The 17,446-nt window shown below is 38.3% G+C and overlaps 1 protein-coding gene across 1 annotated transcript in view; it reads right to left on the minus strand.

Moving 5' to 3' along the window:
• Nucleotides 1-16,838, minus strand: part of A2M (alpha-2-macroglobulin) — a 36,763-nt gene extending 19,925 nt beyond the window's left edge. Inside the window, exons 1-15 of the mRNA XM_036909902.2 lie at nucleotides 16,450-16,838; nucleotides 14,041-14,224; nucleotides 13,083-13,242; nucleotides 12,864-12,916; nucleotides 11,217-11,237; nucleotides 10,770-10,938; nucleotides 10,255-10,339; nucleotides 8,834-8,954; nucleotides 8,003-8,117; nucleotides 7,741-7,850; nucleotides 6,101-6,262; nucleotides 3,736-3,963; nucleotides 3,437-3,500; nucleotides 2,149-2,291; nucleotides 1,398-1,547 (exon numbers count right to left, since the gene is read on the minus strand). Coding sequence (XP_036765797.2) covers nucleotides 1,398-1,547; nucleotides 2,149-2,291; nucleotides 3,437-3,500; nucleotides 3,736-3,963; nucleotides 6,101-6,262; nucleotides 7,741-7,850; nucleotides 8,003-8,117; nucleotides 8,834-8,954; nucleotides 10,255-10,339; nucleotides 10,770-10,938; nucleotides 11,217-11,237; nucleotides 12,864-12,916; nucleotides 13,083-13,242; nucleotides 14,041-14,224; nucleotides 16,450-16,535 — 1,851 coding nt within the window. The 5' untranslated portion in view covers nucleotides 16,536-16,838. The remainder of the gene's footprint in view (nucleotides 1-1,397; nucleotides 1,548-2,148; nucleotides 2,292-3,436; nucleotides 3,501-3,735; nucleotides 3,964-6,100; nucleotides 6,263-7,740; nucleotides 7,851-8,002; nucleotides 8,118-8,833; nucleotides 8,955-10,254; nucleotides 10,340-10,769; nucleotides 10,939-11,216; nucleotides 11,238-12,863; nucleotides 12,917-13,082; nucleotides 13,243-14,040; nucleotides 14,225-16,449) is intronic.
• Nucleotides 16,839-17,446: the final 608 nt, after the last annotated feature.

The following is a 17,446-nucleotide window of genomic DNA, read 5'->3' on the forward strand; positions in this document are numbered from 1 at the left end:
GAGAAGAGTAAGACAGATGTCAAGATGCTGTCAAGTGCATTTTTACTATATTCATAGGGGTTTAAAATGGATTGACAAGAATAGATCAGGAAAGGGAGTGGTATCATGAAATTAGACACTTTCTCAGAGGCAGCTCCCTCTTCTATTCTCCACCTCCCCTCTCTGCTTTAAGTTTCTTCAAAGCATGTTATATAATTATGGTCTGGCTCCTCTATGAAAATGTCAGCTCTGTGAGAGTGTGGATTTGACTACCCAGCACTTCAACACAGTAGGCACACATAGAACACAGCACAAAATAAACATGTATTGGATGAATGGCTTATGCTACGAGGGGCAAAGTATTTCATTAGGAAAATGCTATCAAGAACTGAGAGGAACTAGTGCTTTAACCCAGGTCTACTACTGAACACCTGAAAGCTTCTGCTTTATTATTAACAAATTAGTAGGACTTCCGCCTTATCTATCCACCAGCATTGTTATAATTAAAAAATACATATTACATACATAAAATAATATACATAAAGTATACATTAGATATAACATGATAAAATTTTTAAAACTCTGAGCACTATAAAATTGTTATGCAAACATATAACATGCATGTTATCCCCATTATCTACTTGCTCCCACTATTGAACGGTACTTAATTCTTCCTTGAAGTGTTCTAATATTTTTAATTAAATTCCACTGGAAGGACCAAAAAGTAAAAAGTCTTTTCTTATAACCTTCTCTTTTAGGGAAGCAAAAATATAAATTTACCTTTATAAAATTTTAGTTAAACAAAAAAGCTTCGCTAAGAGGTTATTCCAAGAGGCCTCTCATTGGAAACATGAAAATATGAGCAAACTGCTGTCAGGACGTGTTGTTAAGTAGTTTCTTGTTGTTCGGTCCCGGCACACCCTTTTGCTATTTCTTCTATTTTCCAATATTTTAAAAGACGTCATTTATCATATAGTAATTCACTTTTCCTGATTTCTGTTCACCAGAGACAATGTACATCTTCCTTTAGAAATTGCGTTCATCTTGGGACATCCAGTGTTTCAGTGAATGTACTTCTTATAAAAACAGAAATTTGCAATTTCATTTCGCCTGTGCAGTCTTAGTGCAGGTAAATGTACCACTTTAGGAGGCTTTCTGAAACATCAGAACGAGTTAGAAAACTATTCTTGGTTTCATAGAGCTCTAGGATTTCAGGGACTTGGATGGTGCATGATTTTATAATATACACATATATGCATGTAAATATATAAACATATATTTATTAAGTAATGCATCGTTTCTTCTGCATGGGGAAAAAGTGTACATGAAGGAGCTCCGAACTATTAAGTCCTAGATAAATAAAAATTTCATAGGTCCTATCCTGCTGAGATACGCGCGTCTCCCTGCCCTGAACTTACCGTCGCTGCGGAGAGCTCAGCCTCGGGCCGCAGGAGCAGCACGCTTTGGTCCACGGCGCGCAGGGCGCAGAGGGAGCCAGGGGAGGCTGTGACACGCAGGTGGGCTGTTGAGGTGGGGAGGCTGCGTTCTGGACTGAAGCTCAGATCCACCTGTAGAATTGGGGAGAAAGGACAGGACAACAAATTTCCCGGTTTAATCACGCCCGCACCAGCATTTCCTGAGCATTCCTCGCATGCAATGCAGAACTGCTTTGCCTGGCCTGGTGGCTGGCACCATGCGAGGCTTGAGGCTTCTTGCCCCCTATGCTTCACTCTGATTCTCAAGAACCAGTTGAACCATTATAATGATATCTAATTATTATAAGTCATTAAATTTGAGATGCCACTTATAACCTTTGCTATGTATTGAGGTGCTCATTAGGGAGGGGTGGGGGAATGCAAATAGTTCTAGGTGTCCTTGAGTTTGCCTTTTCACTCCTTAGTAGTCTTAAAAACTTGCTTGCATATTTCCCAACATTTCCGCGCAGTAGAAGGAAGTAAGGTACTCTGAACGGTACCACGTGGTAAGATACAATGCAGAGAACTCTGCACTGGGGGTCAAGTGGCTTCGTAATGCAACTGCCATTACCTTGCTGAAAAATCTCTTTAAATTTCACCTCTTTGGCCCCAGGGCTCACACGTAGAAAATAATTAACACTGATAGCAACTTGTAGTTTTAAATGTTGAAAATTTTAACATGTAAAATGCCCACCTTGTTGTCCAGACAATTTTCAACCTCATATTTTGCGGAATCCCCAACCACTTCCCCATCAGGTAGAATGGCGTAGATGAGCAATCGAGCGAGGGGAGCGATGTCTGACTCCACAGGGACTGACACGGAGAAGTGGCCTTTTGCTGGAGCACAGAGAGAGTGGGGAAGTATTTACGGGTTAGATGTCTCCCCAGGGCTGAAATGGAGGTGTTCTGTCGCACAGAGCCTGAGGAGCCTGGTCTGGTTAATGACTTTCTGTTAGAAGGCATAATGGATATAAGAAATAGTAGGTGTGATAAATGGATGACTACCCCTATGAACTGTATACTTCCAAGAACTCAAGCTTTAGGAAAAAAACCTTATCAAAGCTCTTTCTTCTCTCAAAGGTCATATAATGGTTTCTCACCACTTTTAAGCTTTAGCTCACCTTTAGGAAGACCTGATGCTACCTAAGGGTATGGTGACTGCCTGGCTTCATTTGACCTAGACTTCACACTAGCAAAGGGAAATTAGAATCTGAAGTTCTAACATGTGATAGAGTTTTAACACATTGTATTTACTCTTATATCCTCTTTAACTCTCTGTGAACCAAATTTTCTATTCTATTCTTAGGAGGGTTACCTGCTCCTTTGAAAGTTATTTTTGTTGCCTATGTGGATTCTTTGGAAATTGCATTAAACTTGTATAAGTCTACTCTGGTGCTTCTGTTGCTTCAAAGAGGCAACAAGAGTAGTTCATGGACAGTTTTCTAGTAAGTGATCCTGTAGACTCCCTTAAAATAGGAGAAACTTTCAGAGGTTTGTATTGTCCCATATTTGTTCATGGAGAGAGTCGAATTCAATGAGATGAAAGTACCCAGTTTAATTCTTCATAAACCATAACTATCTTCAAAAAGGAAACATGACGTAAATGACTCACACATGACCTAGTATATGGAAGGCATTCCAAAATTTTACCTGCTCTCCTTTGTCTAAAACAATTTTGAAATGCCATTTTTTGAGGACTCACAGACCCATGAATATTTATGGTTTGAACATTTGGAATAAGCACTGATTACAAAACAACAAATCAGTGTTTTAAATAATATGAACAGAATACACTGAAGGAAAAGAAAAGAAATATTTGATAAAGGGTAGAAAAAAGAACATTAAAGCTTTCCTCTCTCAACTTCTGCTTTTTGGGGTTAGATGGAGATAATCTGTGTTTATTTGAAACTATCCCTGGTATTTTGGTGATGTAAGGCTGAATGTGTCAGGGGGCAGAAATACAGAATTACAGAAATACTCACTGTCTTCCTGTTCCACAGGCACCACATGGGTTCCAGATCGGACAATGCCTCCCTTTGCCATTAACTGCAAAAAGGGAAATGAAAAGGAATTTAATTTGTTCAGTAGAGATCTTACCCCAAGTTTTGTCCCCCACCCATGTGATATGCTAGCTTTACTGAGCCCCTGATGGCAATAATCAGCCTTGAAAGAAGTCAAACATTCAAAAGATGGATACATCCAAGTAGTGATGTTTTAAGTGTGTCATAATCCCTTGCTCCACAGAGAGCTTTTGAGTCGATGCAGTGGCCTTCTTTCTTACCAGATAATAGAACACGAGCTCCTTTTGCTCCTGCAGGACCTGTCCATTCAGAATATAATGTGCTTGGACTGTCTGAGTTTGGCCACAGGGAAGTTCATGAGGTATGGGCTCAAGATGGACAAAACTCTTGCTTAGGGAAAATACAAGATTAGCAGTGTGATAAGCTTCTTCATTTTCTTCCGACAGCCATTGGTAGCCATAACAGGGACTCTGATCCTTGTGTCTTACCTAATGAATTAGAAAAAAAATGTAACTTTACAGATCATAAGTCACAGATAATCAGTGCCCTCCCAGAACTGCATTAGTTTACCGCCCTAACTAGTACCTAGAAATCTTTTGCTTGGGTTGGTATTTACATTTCTGAAGAGCATAAAAGGCAACATCCTTTGATTAGATTGCTGGGCATTTCTCTGACCACTTTTACCGATGCAGAGACACTGCAGTTAAATTAACCTCAGTGAGGAAACTCAATAATCTCCATAAACTGAAGAATTGCATTTCAGGGAATCAATGCCTCATTTATGATGGGTTTCAAATAAGTATTATGAATAAATGTAATACTCTAGCTTCAAGGGTCTGGAAACACCTTCTGTAAATAGCACTGGTTCAAGAGTTGGTGAATCAGTTGAAGTCTGCCTATCCTGGTCTGTCTCAGGCTGATTATTTTTAATGCTTCCTATGGTTCTGGACTCTTCTGCTTCCCAGGCCCTATTTGGGTTGTTTTTCAACTTTTCTCCAGGTAGAAGTTCTCCCATATTCTTTCCAGCTTCCCCTTCCTCATCCTTACTTCCCAAGGGGCATGAGTGAATCCTTGTGTCAGCAAAACAGTTTGTTCAAATCTCAATGTATGTTCTAAGGATAACATATAAATCATCAAAAAGCAGGAGCATTTAAAAATAATATTTTCATATTCAGGACTAGCACATTGCCTTGCTCTTAGAAGGCATTCAAGACATTTCTTGATTGAATAAAAGAGTTTACATTCAATTTTGAGTTATTAGAGGTATGGGCTTTTATGCCATTTATTTAAAGCTGAATCATTAAAGCATATTATTTATCTCATTTATATTTATATGAAAAAAGATGACAGGCAGGGTTTCCATCATGATTATTATGTAATATCTGTTGTATATCCATACACCTATAAATGTACATCTCCATTTCCACTGGTGAATAAAGGATTCTAAGCAAGTTTAGTTATATGGGTATGGACAAAAATCTGGAGCATATTAGAATAGCGGGACAAAGATAAAATAGGAATAATAGTTTATGGACTGTATATATTTGAAAAAAAGTAATGATGTTAAAGTGGGCCTTTATAGTAATAATATTTAACAATTAAAGGGTGTTTACTAAGTGTTTTAACATGAATTATTTCATTTAATATTCATAATAACTCCAAGAAGTACCATTTAAAAGATAAAGAAGTGAAATATAAAGGAAATGATAAGGATATACATTGTAAGGAAATGAAGTATAATTTGCTCCTAATATAGAGTTAAGCCAGGATTTTAATCAGATTGATCTGATTCTAGAACCTTCACTTTTTTTTTTAATTGTAGAAGTACCACACAGCATAAAAGTACCATCTTAACCAAGTGTGGAGTTTGGTAGTGTTAAGTCATGTGCAACGGACCTCCAGAACTTCATCTTGCAAAAGTAAAACTCTGTAACCATTAAACAATAACTCCTCATTTCTCCTCTTTCCCAGCCTCTGGCGCTCACCATTCTACCCTCTGTTTCTTTGACCTTGACTATTTCGGATATCCCATCTAAGTGGAATCAGCCAGTATTGTCTGATGGGCTTATTTCACTTGGCATATTGCCCTTAAGGTTCATCCAGGTTGTGGCATGTGGCAGGATTTCCCTCCTTTGTAAGGCTGAATGCTATTTATTCCACTGTATATTTTATATACCTGTTTGTTTGCCCATTCTTCTGTTGACGGATGCTTGGATTGCTTCCACTTCTTGGCTATTGTGAATAATGCTGCTATGAACATGGGTGTGCAAATATCCTTTTAGGACCCTGCTTTTGTTGGATAATCCCACCTAGAAGTTGGGGTTACTGGATCCTATGGTAGCTCTATTTTTAATTTTTTGAGGAACTGCCATACCATTTTGCAGAGCAGTCACACCATTTTACTTTCCTGCCAATAATGTATAAGTAGAAACCATGCTTTTGTCTATTACACTACACTGCCTCCTTCTAGTAAACTTGCTCAAAGCTAACCTCAAACTGGTTTCTAATTTCTAGTTTTTTTCTCTCCAAAGGACTAAACACAACTTAGACATTTTTATCACTTTTAGGTTACAACCTTTTCCCCAAGACTACTTCATGTCATTGGTAACTTCCTTCCCAACTTACCCTGACAGTGAGGGTGGTACCCATAATGTTGGTGGTGTTGATGGAGAACTGCACCAGGCCGTGCTCATCAGTGGTAGCGTTGGTGTGATAGTTCGCTTCATTTGCTGTGATGAAGACGAGTTCATTTGGCATGGGGACCCCTTTCCCATCCATGAGGCGCACCTGAAGATAAAAAGCAGTGGATCAGTAATGTGGCGAATATCCAATAGGCAGCAAATGTACTTATTTTAACACAAGTGTATATTGAGTGTGTCCTATATGTTGGACATGGTTCCATGCATTGAGACTGTAGCTGTGAACCAAACAAAGTTCCTTCTATCATAGAGCTTATAGTCTAGTACAAGAGACAGATGCTAACTAAATGTATAAATAATAATTAGTAGTGATCAGTCCTAAGAAGAAAAATAAAGCAGTGTAAAGGGAGAGAGAATGATGGAGATCATAATAGGGGTGATCAGAAAAATGTACTTGGTGAATATTTTGGAAATGCTGGGTATTATGTATAACTCTTGGAGAGACACAGAGTACAAGAGTCATATAACAATGAACATTTTTAACCCATTGGCCAAATTTAATTGAACCGCAAACACTTATTTTGTGGTAGACCACTGGCTTTTCACGGATTAGTGTTCTGAAGTACAGTAAGTGCACAGGTGAGCAATTGCTAATACATTGTCCTGTGAGCTTCTGTAGTTGTTCTATATATGATACCTGCTTCTCAACCTAGATTTTTAACATTTTGGGAGATTGAAATGCCAGCTCTGTGTTCCAAGACAAGGCTAGGCATGGAATTCCAATTCTCTTTTGGTGAGAGATTCTTATGACTCATGGGGTAGTTATTTAGCAGGAAGTACAATATAATTCTAGGAAATTAAAAAAGAATGGACTATCATTTTAGGAAGTGAGCAAAGCCTTCTGAATATATTCGCTGTCATAACATCACAACATTCTACAATTTACTCTACCACTCCTTTGTGGAGTGTAGCCCAATTGAAATCATCTAACATTCCCATTAAGAACATACTACACAGCAATTACACACTGAGGCACATAACTGTCACCTCAGACTCTGGAGTCAGAAAGATCCATTTGCATACCTTCTTATAAAAGAAAAATAACAATAGACTTGTAGATCTGTGAGAAAACATACATTTTTAAAATATAGGAACTTTAACAGCAGTATTTTACCCTTACGTGTACTGTTTTTAATATTATTATAGAAAAAGGTAATGTAATATTCATGAAAGAAACACTAGGTACAGTAGAATCTTTTATACTGAATAGTGAAAATTAAAGCCACCTACCCACTCATTTCTACCCAAAGTTAGTGTTAGACATGAATTTTGAGATTCTTGTGCCAAAATATCATAAGAATCTGAGACTTCCTGGTAAACTATGAAAAGGAGATTGACTGACATCACACCATGCTGTTCCAAATGTGAGAAAAACAACCTTCTCATTTTGATAGTGCTTTAAAATGATTTTAGAGGTTTCATATTTCATATTTACAGAACAGATTCATTTTTATGTGGTTATATACCTTTGGTTCTGTTAATCAACAGCTAACATTAACCAGGTGTGGTTTTAGCAGACTATGCTGTGCTTCTTAGGTCTGATGTGTGAATTGAAAAATACTCCACCTGCCCAAAGAAGGGGATCCCGTGTCTAAAGTATGGATCCACTTTCACAAATGAGAGTTTGGTTATGGTCCTTGTTATTTCACTGGCCCCATTGCCTGTTAATTCCACCTCTGAAAAAGAAGGAGGAAAACGTAAGTTCTTGGAAGGATGATCTCCCTGAACTTCTTACACTGCTTCCTCCCTGTCAGTTTGTAATTTGAGATAAATAAATAAATACATCAATGCCTGTTGTTTTTCTCCCATCGCCAGGTGGTCCACAAACCTGTCCCGTTTTCTTGGATCTTGGCTTCCACTTCAAGTCTCATTTCATACCCTTGTCTCTTCATCTGGAAGATCTTGGTGTTTACTTGCTGAGAGAAGCAACCCTGGCTGTTGAGCTACGTGGAGATAAAATAAAAGAGATACACACCATGGGACGGGTCAGTGGCCAGTTAATTTGGAGGGATTTTTGGAGGGGACAATACAGCCTAGGGATTGTCTGTAAGAACTCCCTAGGGATTAATCATTATTGCATTTCTCAGTGCTGGTTTACAATTGGCAGGTGTATTCCTTAGTATCTGATATTCCCTAGTGTGAAAGAGATAGAAATGCTTTAAAATTTTTTGAATAATCTTACTGTAGCAGGCAGCTAATGCGTCACCAAAACCTGGCTCCCCTCCTAGAGTATATAGCTGTGGCTGAGAAGTGGCCACCCATGCAGGGACTGTTCCCTTACCTCCATGGCATCTAGGTGGGGCCATGTGACAAGTTCTTGCTCATAGAGCAAACCCAACACCCTTCCCTGCCAAGATGGTTAAGAGGTGTATGTTTTTCTCCTCCCTTCATACAAGTGGATGTCCAAGGAGGCTTTGGATGGCAACTGTTAGGAGATGGCTCAGCTTCCATCATTCTGGGTACTTGGTGAACGAAGAACACCCGCAATGGACAATTCCAAGAAGTAAACAAATCTTACTGTGCAGAATCACTGACATTTTAAGAACTCTTATAGTTAGCATAGAATTCTCTTACACACTGCTCTCTTCCTGAGTTGGCACCACTGCTTATCAACAGTGCCTCCATTGTTAGTCCCTAGACGGAATAGTTTTCCACCTACCTGATGGCTGAATTTCTCACAGACAGCCTGTGACTCTCCAGCATAACAGTTAGAAGGGTTACTGAACTTTCTGCACACCCTCATAGTCACGTGTCCTGGGACCTGCTTCCCGTATGTGTATCTGTTGTAAGAACATTGCCAAATAAATCAAAGCAGGCATTGAACATCCCCATTTTCTACCTATTTATAGTTCCGCTTTAGCATAGTATATTTATTCTCTGTACTTCCCTCTAATCTCTGGGCTCACACTGGGTGCAGGGCAAGTAAACTAAGTAATGACCCATCTCTTTTAAAAAATCTCCAGTGCAACATGCTGAAATTTACTTCAGTCTTCTTTTATCATGTCTTTCTTCCTTAATTTTTTATTTCCAACTTCATCTTTTAAAAAATATTTCTTACAAAGCTACACCTGTTTTTAATAGCAAAAAAAAAAAAAAAAGCCCAATACAAACAAAACAAAACAAAGAGAAGAAGAAAACACCCTCAATTCTACTTAGGAATACAAACTATTAATGAGATAGTATCTCTCCTTCCACCACCCTCTTCCTCTGTGTAAACATTTCTATATAGAGTTATACTTGTTTATACTTTTCACAAAAATGGGTTGTGCCATAAATATGTCATTGATGATTGATGTGCTTTTGAGGGCATCTGTTTCCTTCCCTATTAAAAATAGCCTCTATATCTCTATTTGTAAGAGTACTGGCTCTCTAGTTATGTGGGATCAGGAACTTGATGGCCATTGATCTGAGACATTGCTGGGGCAGGGTCCCAGCTGAATAGGGGGTGCAGTACATATGTGGTCTTTACGCAGCACTGGTTTCTCCACTCTGTGTGCTTTTCCTGCTAGTGCTTTTCCTGGACCACTGGAGATGGGAGAAAAGGACCCTGGAAACATGAATTTTCAATGTTGGAAAGGACCATACTAAGAAAGCATGTCCAGTCTCATCAGTAAAAATGGCAAAAAAAGGTAAACCAATGAGTTAGATGAGATTTCAGTAATACGCCTATCTCTACAAATTCGGTGTCGAATCTATTTTTTCCATTATTTAAGCAAACAAAGTCAGGCAAATGATAACGCCGAAGATTGAATTTTCTCTATAGTCTGGGGAAGGGAAAGTCACTACCCATCAATACTATCCTGGGTGTTTGTGTCACATTCAGGATCAATTCGAGTAGCGTAGTTTCTCTAGGAACAGTTGCCTGCCCCATGGTAGTAATAATGCTGGTAAGGACATGAAAGAAAATTAGAAGGAAAAATAGAAAAACAACAGGAGAGGAAAGTTCTAGAAATGGTGATGCTCCTATGTACTTAAGGTATTTGTGCTGCCACCTCTCTAGAGAAACTAATCAAAATATCCCAAATAGTGAGTCTCCTTTAAATAAGTCCTCTAAAAAGAATTTTAGAAATATAAACTCACAGGCCACACACTGTCACATTCACCTCTTCTTCCAAGATAGTGATAATCCTTGGCATTGTTACTTGCACTTCGAACTTGGGAAGCACTGTCATTGGAGATAAAGGAAGGTGGGTTTTCAACTTTTGGCAAATTAGTATTTTTAGGTTCTCTGTAACAATTCCCTAGTAATATTTTAGGGCTCTGAAAAGGTACTTGTATTCTCCAATATACTCACCTTACTGTTAAATAGAGGTTCTGAATGAAGGACTATGACAGATCACTGTAACCTTAATGAATAATGAAAGTCTTCTAAACAAGGATGTTTTACTTTTTTTTTTTTTTGAGATTAAAATTTGCTACAAAAATAACCAAACTATATGAAGTCATATTCACAGACCACCCATGGTCTTCCCTGGAGTTAGATACAATTGATTCTACTCCAAGCCCAATGGAAAAACTCCCAGTAAGCTCATATCCTAGGTCTTAGAAGTTTAGATAATGAAGAAAAATGTTCCACATTTTTCTGTAAACCATACCAAATTCTTCCACGGTGAAAGGATGCTGTGCCTTTCCACCTGATTCCTTCTGAACCACCACCTTGTAGGAGCCCTGAATGGGGTCTGACGAGAGCGGAAAGGCCAATTGCTTGAGGCCACTCTCCAACTGGAGATTCTGCCATTGTGCGATGCGATTTCCTTTGGGGTCCTAAGAAGACAGTGATTATAACTTACAAAAGAGCCTGGCGCATTGAGACAATGAATGAAATCTACGGAAATTCCTGTGTCCTCCTCAAAGAAGGCAGATGGGATAGTGGGGAGGGAGAGGAAGGGGAGATGACTTAGAACCATGTAGCACTATATGCATTTGAAGGTTTCTCTCTTAATGACAAGTTTCTGGGCTATTGTTAAGAACCTCTCAGATAAGAACATTTTTTCTAAATTTATTACTTTACTTCTGGTTAGGGAATGTTTCATTCTGCTCACCTGAATGTATGCTAGTGGAATCTGAAAGACAAAAGAAAAAGAAAAATTTAGCATTGTTCTCAAATATTCCCAATTCTGATTTATAAGCAAGACAGCATTAGCTGGAATAAACCTATTAGTAGTAAAACAGAAAAACTTCAGTTCAATTTCATGAAACTTTGAATTAGTCCACTGTAAACAATTAATAAATAATATTAGGAACTTACTAGGCTGTTAGCAACAAACATTTATGTGCACTGCCATCATTTGGAATGGGATTTACCAGCATTACTGAAATGCTTATAGCATCCCAGTGAAAAACACTACTTTGCTATGAAATTTTACAGGTTGAGAAAAAACACTAACATAACTGTAAGGGACCATGTTCAGATCCAAATATTGATATGGGTCTTGGAATTCTTAGGTAATTCTAAAAATAAGCAGGAATGAGAATAGCTCCTTACTATCAATGTTTATTTATTTCTAAAAACTATCATTCTAGATTATAAAGCAGGTTATATAAACCTTTATATTCTAGGGCATATAGCAACACACAAAAGAACAATATATCTGCTCTCATGGAGTTTACATTCTAATAGGGATGGATCTGTAAGAAATACACACACATACGTATAATATACATATATATTTGAGATATACATATTTGATATTTTTTATATTGATACAGTTATAATTTGATGTTGATTTAGCATTGATAGTTGATATTTATATACTTAAGGTATGTTACATATATATCTCAAATATAAAAATCTCATAAAAATATATATTTCATACAAATAAATATGTATTTATATATTATATATATATCACATATATACACATATATCAGGTAGTGCTAAGTGTCAAGAATTAGAAATAAAACAAGGTTGAATTGATAGAGTGATGGATGAGGTGTTTGATTTTGGATAGAGGAGTGAAAATAGAAACTAGGACCTCAGTTCAAGGCTGTTGCAATGGTCTTACTTAGAGATGATATTGGCCAGGATCAGGCTGTAACATTTTAGGTGATAAGAAATAGTCTGGATGTATTTTACTCTAATTTAATTTCTTGATGAAGCAGTTGTGGGGATGAAAGAGTACCAAGGACTATGCCTTAAACTTTTCCCTTAGAGCTAGAAGGAAATAATTCCTTCTTTTTGAGGTAAGAAAATGTGGTAGAGGAATAGATTTGGGAGAGAAAAATTAAGACGTTGGTGTGAAGTCTGCATTAAACTCGAATGTTGTTTCTCTTCATTAATATCAAGTGTTAGTTTTGATGAAGAAACATATTTTTACATTATTTGTGAAAGAGATTTTGGTAGGTGTGTTTAGAAAGATTCTAAATCATTGAGAAGTGATTTGAATTTAAGTTATTTGACGGTTTAGGTGTGTCTATTTAATGTATCTTTCTAATTCGCTTAGTAGAGAACTTTCTAAAAAGAAGTTTAATAATATGACAATTAACCAAGTAACAGTACCAAGATCGAAAGAATCAACCACTCTCCTGAAGTGGGATACTATGTTAAATTGGGATCTTGTGCTATTGTAATGCCAGAGATCACTCTTAGTGATACCTTATCTCTCCCTGGTCTTCCCCTCAACACCAGATGCAGGCTCCCAGCCTGTTTCTATAGGTAATGAAGTCTATATAAACATGGGGAGACTTACCCTCTCATTCAGGGGGTGAAAATTTTCATCCACCAAGAAAATACGAAAATTCACTGAAACAGAAATGTTTTCCATGAGTCCCAGAAACCTTTAACGGGGCCTAAGAGCTCGTAAGACAAACTATTAAGGAACCAGGATTATGGGCCCTTTGACTGGAAATAATCATGGGAGGCAGATCTTTCCTTTGGGAAGTTGTCCTGACTGTAGACCTCTTCATACCTTTCTGCCTTGGTTTGTAGGTAGATTTGTCTGTCTGGACAAAGACTAGGCTGTCTGTGTTTTTAACCACCACTGTGGTTCGCCTCTTGAATTCTTGGGTTGGTCCTTTCACTTGGACAGTAAGGAACATGACCTCCTCATTGGATGAAGATCTTGGGATCTGGAACATAGCAGAGATCCTGAGAACCGGTTCAGTCTCCCAAGTTTCATCCCCCACCCGCTATTCCACTGCTCCCTGGAGATCTTGCCCCTTTTAAAGTCACTTCCCCATTCTCACCAGAGAAAGTTGGCATGGACAGGAACTACATCTGTCATTTTACAAGCAGGGAGACAGAACACAAGATGTTAAAGAGACCCACATCTTTAACAGATCAGCCAGTTCAGCCTTGATTCAATTACATGCTGAACTCCACAAGTGGGTGTTACGTGCTAAAAGGGCATGGTAGAACATATCTTCAGGCTGTGAGCAGGAAAAACTACACTACTTTATGGGCTGCAGCCTGTAAGCATTTTCCATATGGGCAGCTCTGAAGAGATACTGGATTTTTGCTTATGGTAGGTAGCATCCATGATTTTCACCCTCAGTGTGGGGTGATGTGTTCAGTCAGTCCACCTCTGGAGCTTACGTTGTGCGTTGGACTCGAATGCTCATTAATATTTTTCCCACATTAATTTTAAGGAAAAGTCCCACTTTCCCTTTGTCTAGTGCATGCTGCTTTTTTTCTGGCTAATAGGAATATTCTTTGATTATTAAGTTGAGTTTTCATTTGCCTATAAAGATTTGTCTCTCCTGGTTGGAAATTGGTGCATCGCTTCTTCATTTCTACCTTACTTCCTACATTTAGATTCCTTCCTGAAGTGCTTGCCAGGCTCTCAAAGCCTTAATTTGACTGACCTGCAGATCGCTATGACCCTGATCAGTAGAAGCAAGTAAAGCATGTTAAGCAGCCATACTCACAGTGAAGGAGACGCAGTGGAATAAGTCCTTTTCCGCCACCAGGTCGGTGAAGAGGCTCCTGTTCTCCCTGACAGACTCCAGGGAAGCACTTACAGTCACTGTCTCATTCAGGTGGCTCAGAACGAGGCAGCCCTTCTCAGGGGTCCCCGTGTGGAGCAGGGAGGGGACCAGCACCATATACTGCCTGGGAAGGGGGAGTCCAGTTAGGACAGTGTTGGGGGAGATACACTTGTCAACAGCACTTTTTTTCCTTCACAATTATTGTTACAATCATTAATTCTATAACAAGACAAGGCAAACTGATAATCATGATTTCTGCTTTTGCATGGTGTGCATGAAAATCACTCCTCTTTCCAATATCAGCACCATGGCAGGGAACACTTTACTTGAAGTGAATCTTAAATGGATTAACATTTGCAGGTATACCTCATTTTAATGAACCCAAATATGTGAGCATCTAAACTTAAATAAAAAATAGGCTAATTTATTTAGTCACATACATCTAATTTACATTAGGATTGCTGCAAAAAAAGCAAGAAAGCTTTCAAGGGAGACACTACAAAGACCAATTTACAGTATTTTCATTAAATACACATATTGAATATATAATATGTATATGCATGTGCGTGTATATATATATTTCACAACTATGTGAAAATGGTATGGCAAGTACTTGCTTCCACTTTATAGATACAGAATCTGAGGCTCAGTGAATGTGAGTCATCAGTTTAAAGTGTCAGCTGTGGTAAGACACTAATGCAATCTTACTGTGTTACCTCACCCTGGCTGCTGCTTGCATTTTAAATGTTTGCCTTTCACTCTTTGACAGACACGGTTCCACCCTCAAATGGTCTAGTGATTGGATTTTGGAAGTTGGGAAGTCACCAGAACAGAAACTTTCCCAATACCCTCCTACATAATTTCTTTGACCCTGTAGTTTTCAAACATTTTTGCTTATAGAATCCCTAATTTTTAGACACTGCATTTCTTACATATTTTCAGGAAAATGTTTTTTTTTTTTTTTTGGTCGTATGGTTTAAAAAGAGCAAAAGGTATTATTTTTTATGTTATTTTAAGTTAAAACTTAGATTACTCTTTTTACATTTCCCATGGAACCCTAAATATCATACTGATAAGGTACCCAACATGACCTATTTTAAAAAATGCAGCAAAATGTTCTTTTTGTGATGATCAGAAACTTAACATTTTTCCCTTTTTCCTTCTTGAACTTGAATTTCCCTGACACCACACAAAAGTTTATCCTAAGATTTTTATGCTTCAAATGGATCACTCTTGCTTCTTTAATAGCAAGTATATATACACACATAAATGTGCAATATTACATGTGAGTACATAAATTTAACTTCAACTCTTCTTTTAAATTTAATTGACCATAAAGTTGTAAATGTTAAACATTTTCTTCTGGATTGAGTTATTTTTAAAATTCTTTCTGGTATACAACTGATCAAAACAAAACAAATACTTTACAAAATTATGATTCAGACATATTAGATATAAAACCAAAGTACGTTTGAAGCACATCTTTAATGAGAATGATGAGCTGTTTTTGTTTTCATGCATGGATATCCCTTATTTCAAAATTAAACAAAAATTAATTTTGCTAGTATTTTGAAGAATTAATTCTAACATTAATTCTGTTGCTGTTTTTGGTTTGTGTAGACATCAGTGCTGTGAAAAATTATTCACATGAAAGTAAATAAATGACAGATAAAAACAATTATATCATTTCCAGTTCTTGAAATCCTTTCTGCACTGCGTTCCAAAAACCATCCAGGGCCCTATTATCAAGACTAGCTGCTAATTATCTATCAGTAGGTATTTCCTGCAGCTCTTCCGTTGAAACATAATTTGTCACCACAGGATCTGCAAAAGGATTTTCCCCCCATCAGTAGAGTCCTTTGCTCAACATCAACAGAAGTAGTCCCAGTTGTTCCTTTATTTGGCACCCCAGAGAGTTGTATTCCCCGCACCCCCACACCAGGACAGTGTCCTTGGTAACATCTGATTGAGGGGGATACTTGTCTTTCTCTTATAAAGTGGAGAGTGGGCTTAAATTAAGAAAAGGGGGACAAGAAAGGATTGATAGCGTTGTCTCCAGTGTTATCAGTATGCATGTGGGGCTCTGCAAATTGATTCCTTTAAGAGTATCAGTTCCCAAGTCCCTTAAGAATGTCTTTGTATACCCCCAGAGAATTGAGAGATTCAGAGATCCAGAGTTTTGGGGAAAAAAGGCTAAGAATAAATAAACTAAATTTATGAAATCTGATCGTTAGAAGAGACCTTAGGGACAAGAGGGTGACAGTTTCATAGGAAAGACAAAGCAGTCGAATAAAGGAGAATCTGAAATAAAGGAAAGGACTCTAAGTTTACGCTCTGTGTGAAACTCACGGTTTTCCAGAGACTGAGGCATCTGCAGGCAGGAAGCCCAGAAGGAGGAGAATCAGACTTGGAGGAAGGAGTTTGCTCTTCCCCATGTTGCAGAGAGAAGGCGCCGGGGAGACCAGACGGGACTGCGCCCTACTCCCTGCAGCTGGTCTGGCCCCAAACGGTCCTCCGAGCGACCAGGCTTTATGCTGCTCTCTGTGCAAACAGGAAGTTCCACCCACACAAGGTGCCTAAACAAAGTAAAGGTCTCGGGCGCTGTGAAGGGGTCATCGCTCACGAGAGCCTAATTACAGTTAAGGTTAACTGCTGGTGGTCTGAGGCGAATTCCCAGAGGGATAATATCCACCTTCCCGTTAGTGCTCACTTTCTCTGGGATTTACTGTAAAACAGCTAATCGGCTTTCCCACTCCTTCACTCCCTTCTTCCACTTCCCCACCGTGCCTTTTATGGCTTTCCTCACATTTCTTGCATGAATGGTTGGCAAAGGAAGCTACAATTTAAGCAACACTGGACAGGCTCAAAAAGCATTTTGCACTACAGGTCAGTACGCCTGCAAGTCCCCCATTAGCTATGCCTACCTTAAATGTTGACGCGGTTTCAGAACTCAGTAGCACACTGTGGAAATGATACTGGATTAAGCTAATAGGCTTTTGTCCTTAGGGATATTACTGGATGGAAGATGAAATGCCAGGCCCTGCAAGAATGGTAAGGGAAAATTTTTCCTGTATTCAAAAGTAAAAAGATGAAAGGACAAATAGCAGAACTTCAGAAACAAGCTTTGACTTGTGTGCCTAAGATCCCAACTGCCTTTACCATCTCCACACACACGTTTTGTACTGTCTTCTAAATATGCCCCCTTCAAAATATGCCTCCTCACCAGCTTTTAATTATATAAACTATTCCTTCTATTCATCCATCCATCCATTTGTCCAATTATTTGATTCTTTTATTTGTTGAGCCTAGCAGGCAAAATTACGGAGTCAGAATGTCCAAATATGTA

Source organism: Manis pentadactyla, chromosome 14 (genome assembly GCF_030020395.1).
Source record: "Manis pentadactyla isolate mManPen7 chromosome 14, mManPen7.hap1, whole genome shotgun sequence".
Lineage (NCBI taxonomy): Eukaryota > Metazoa > Chordata > Mammalia > Pholidota > Manidae > Manis > Manis pentadactyla.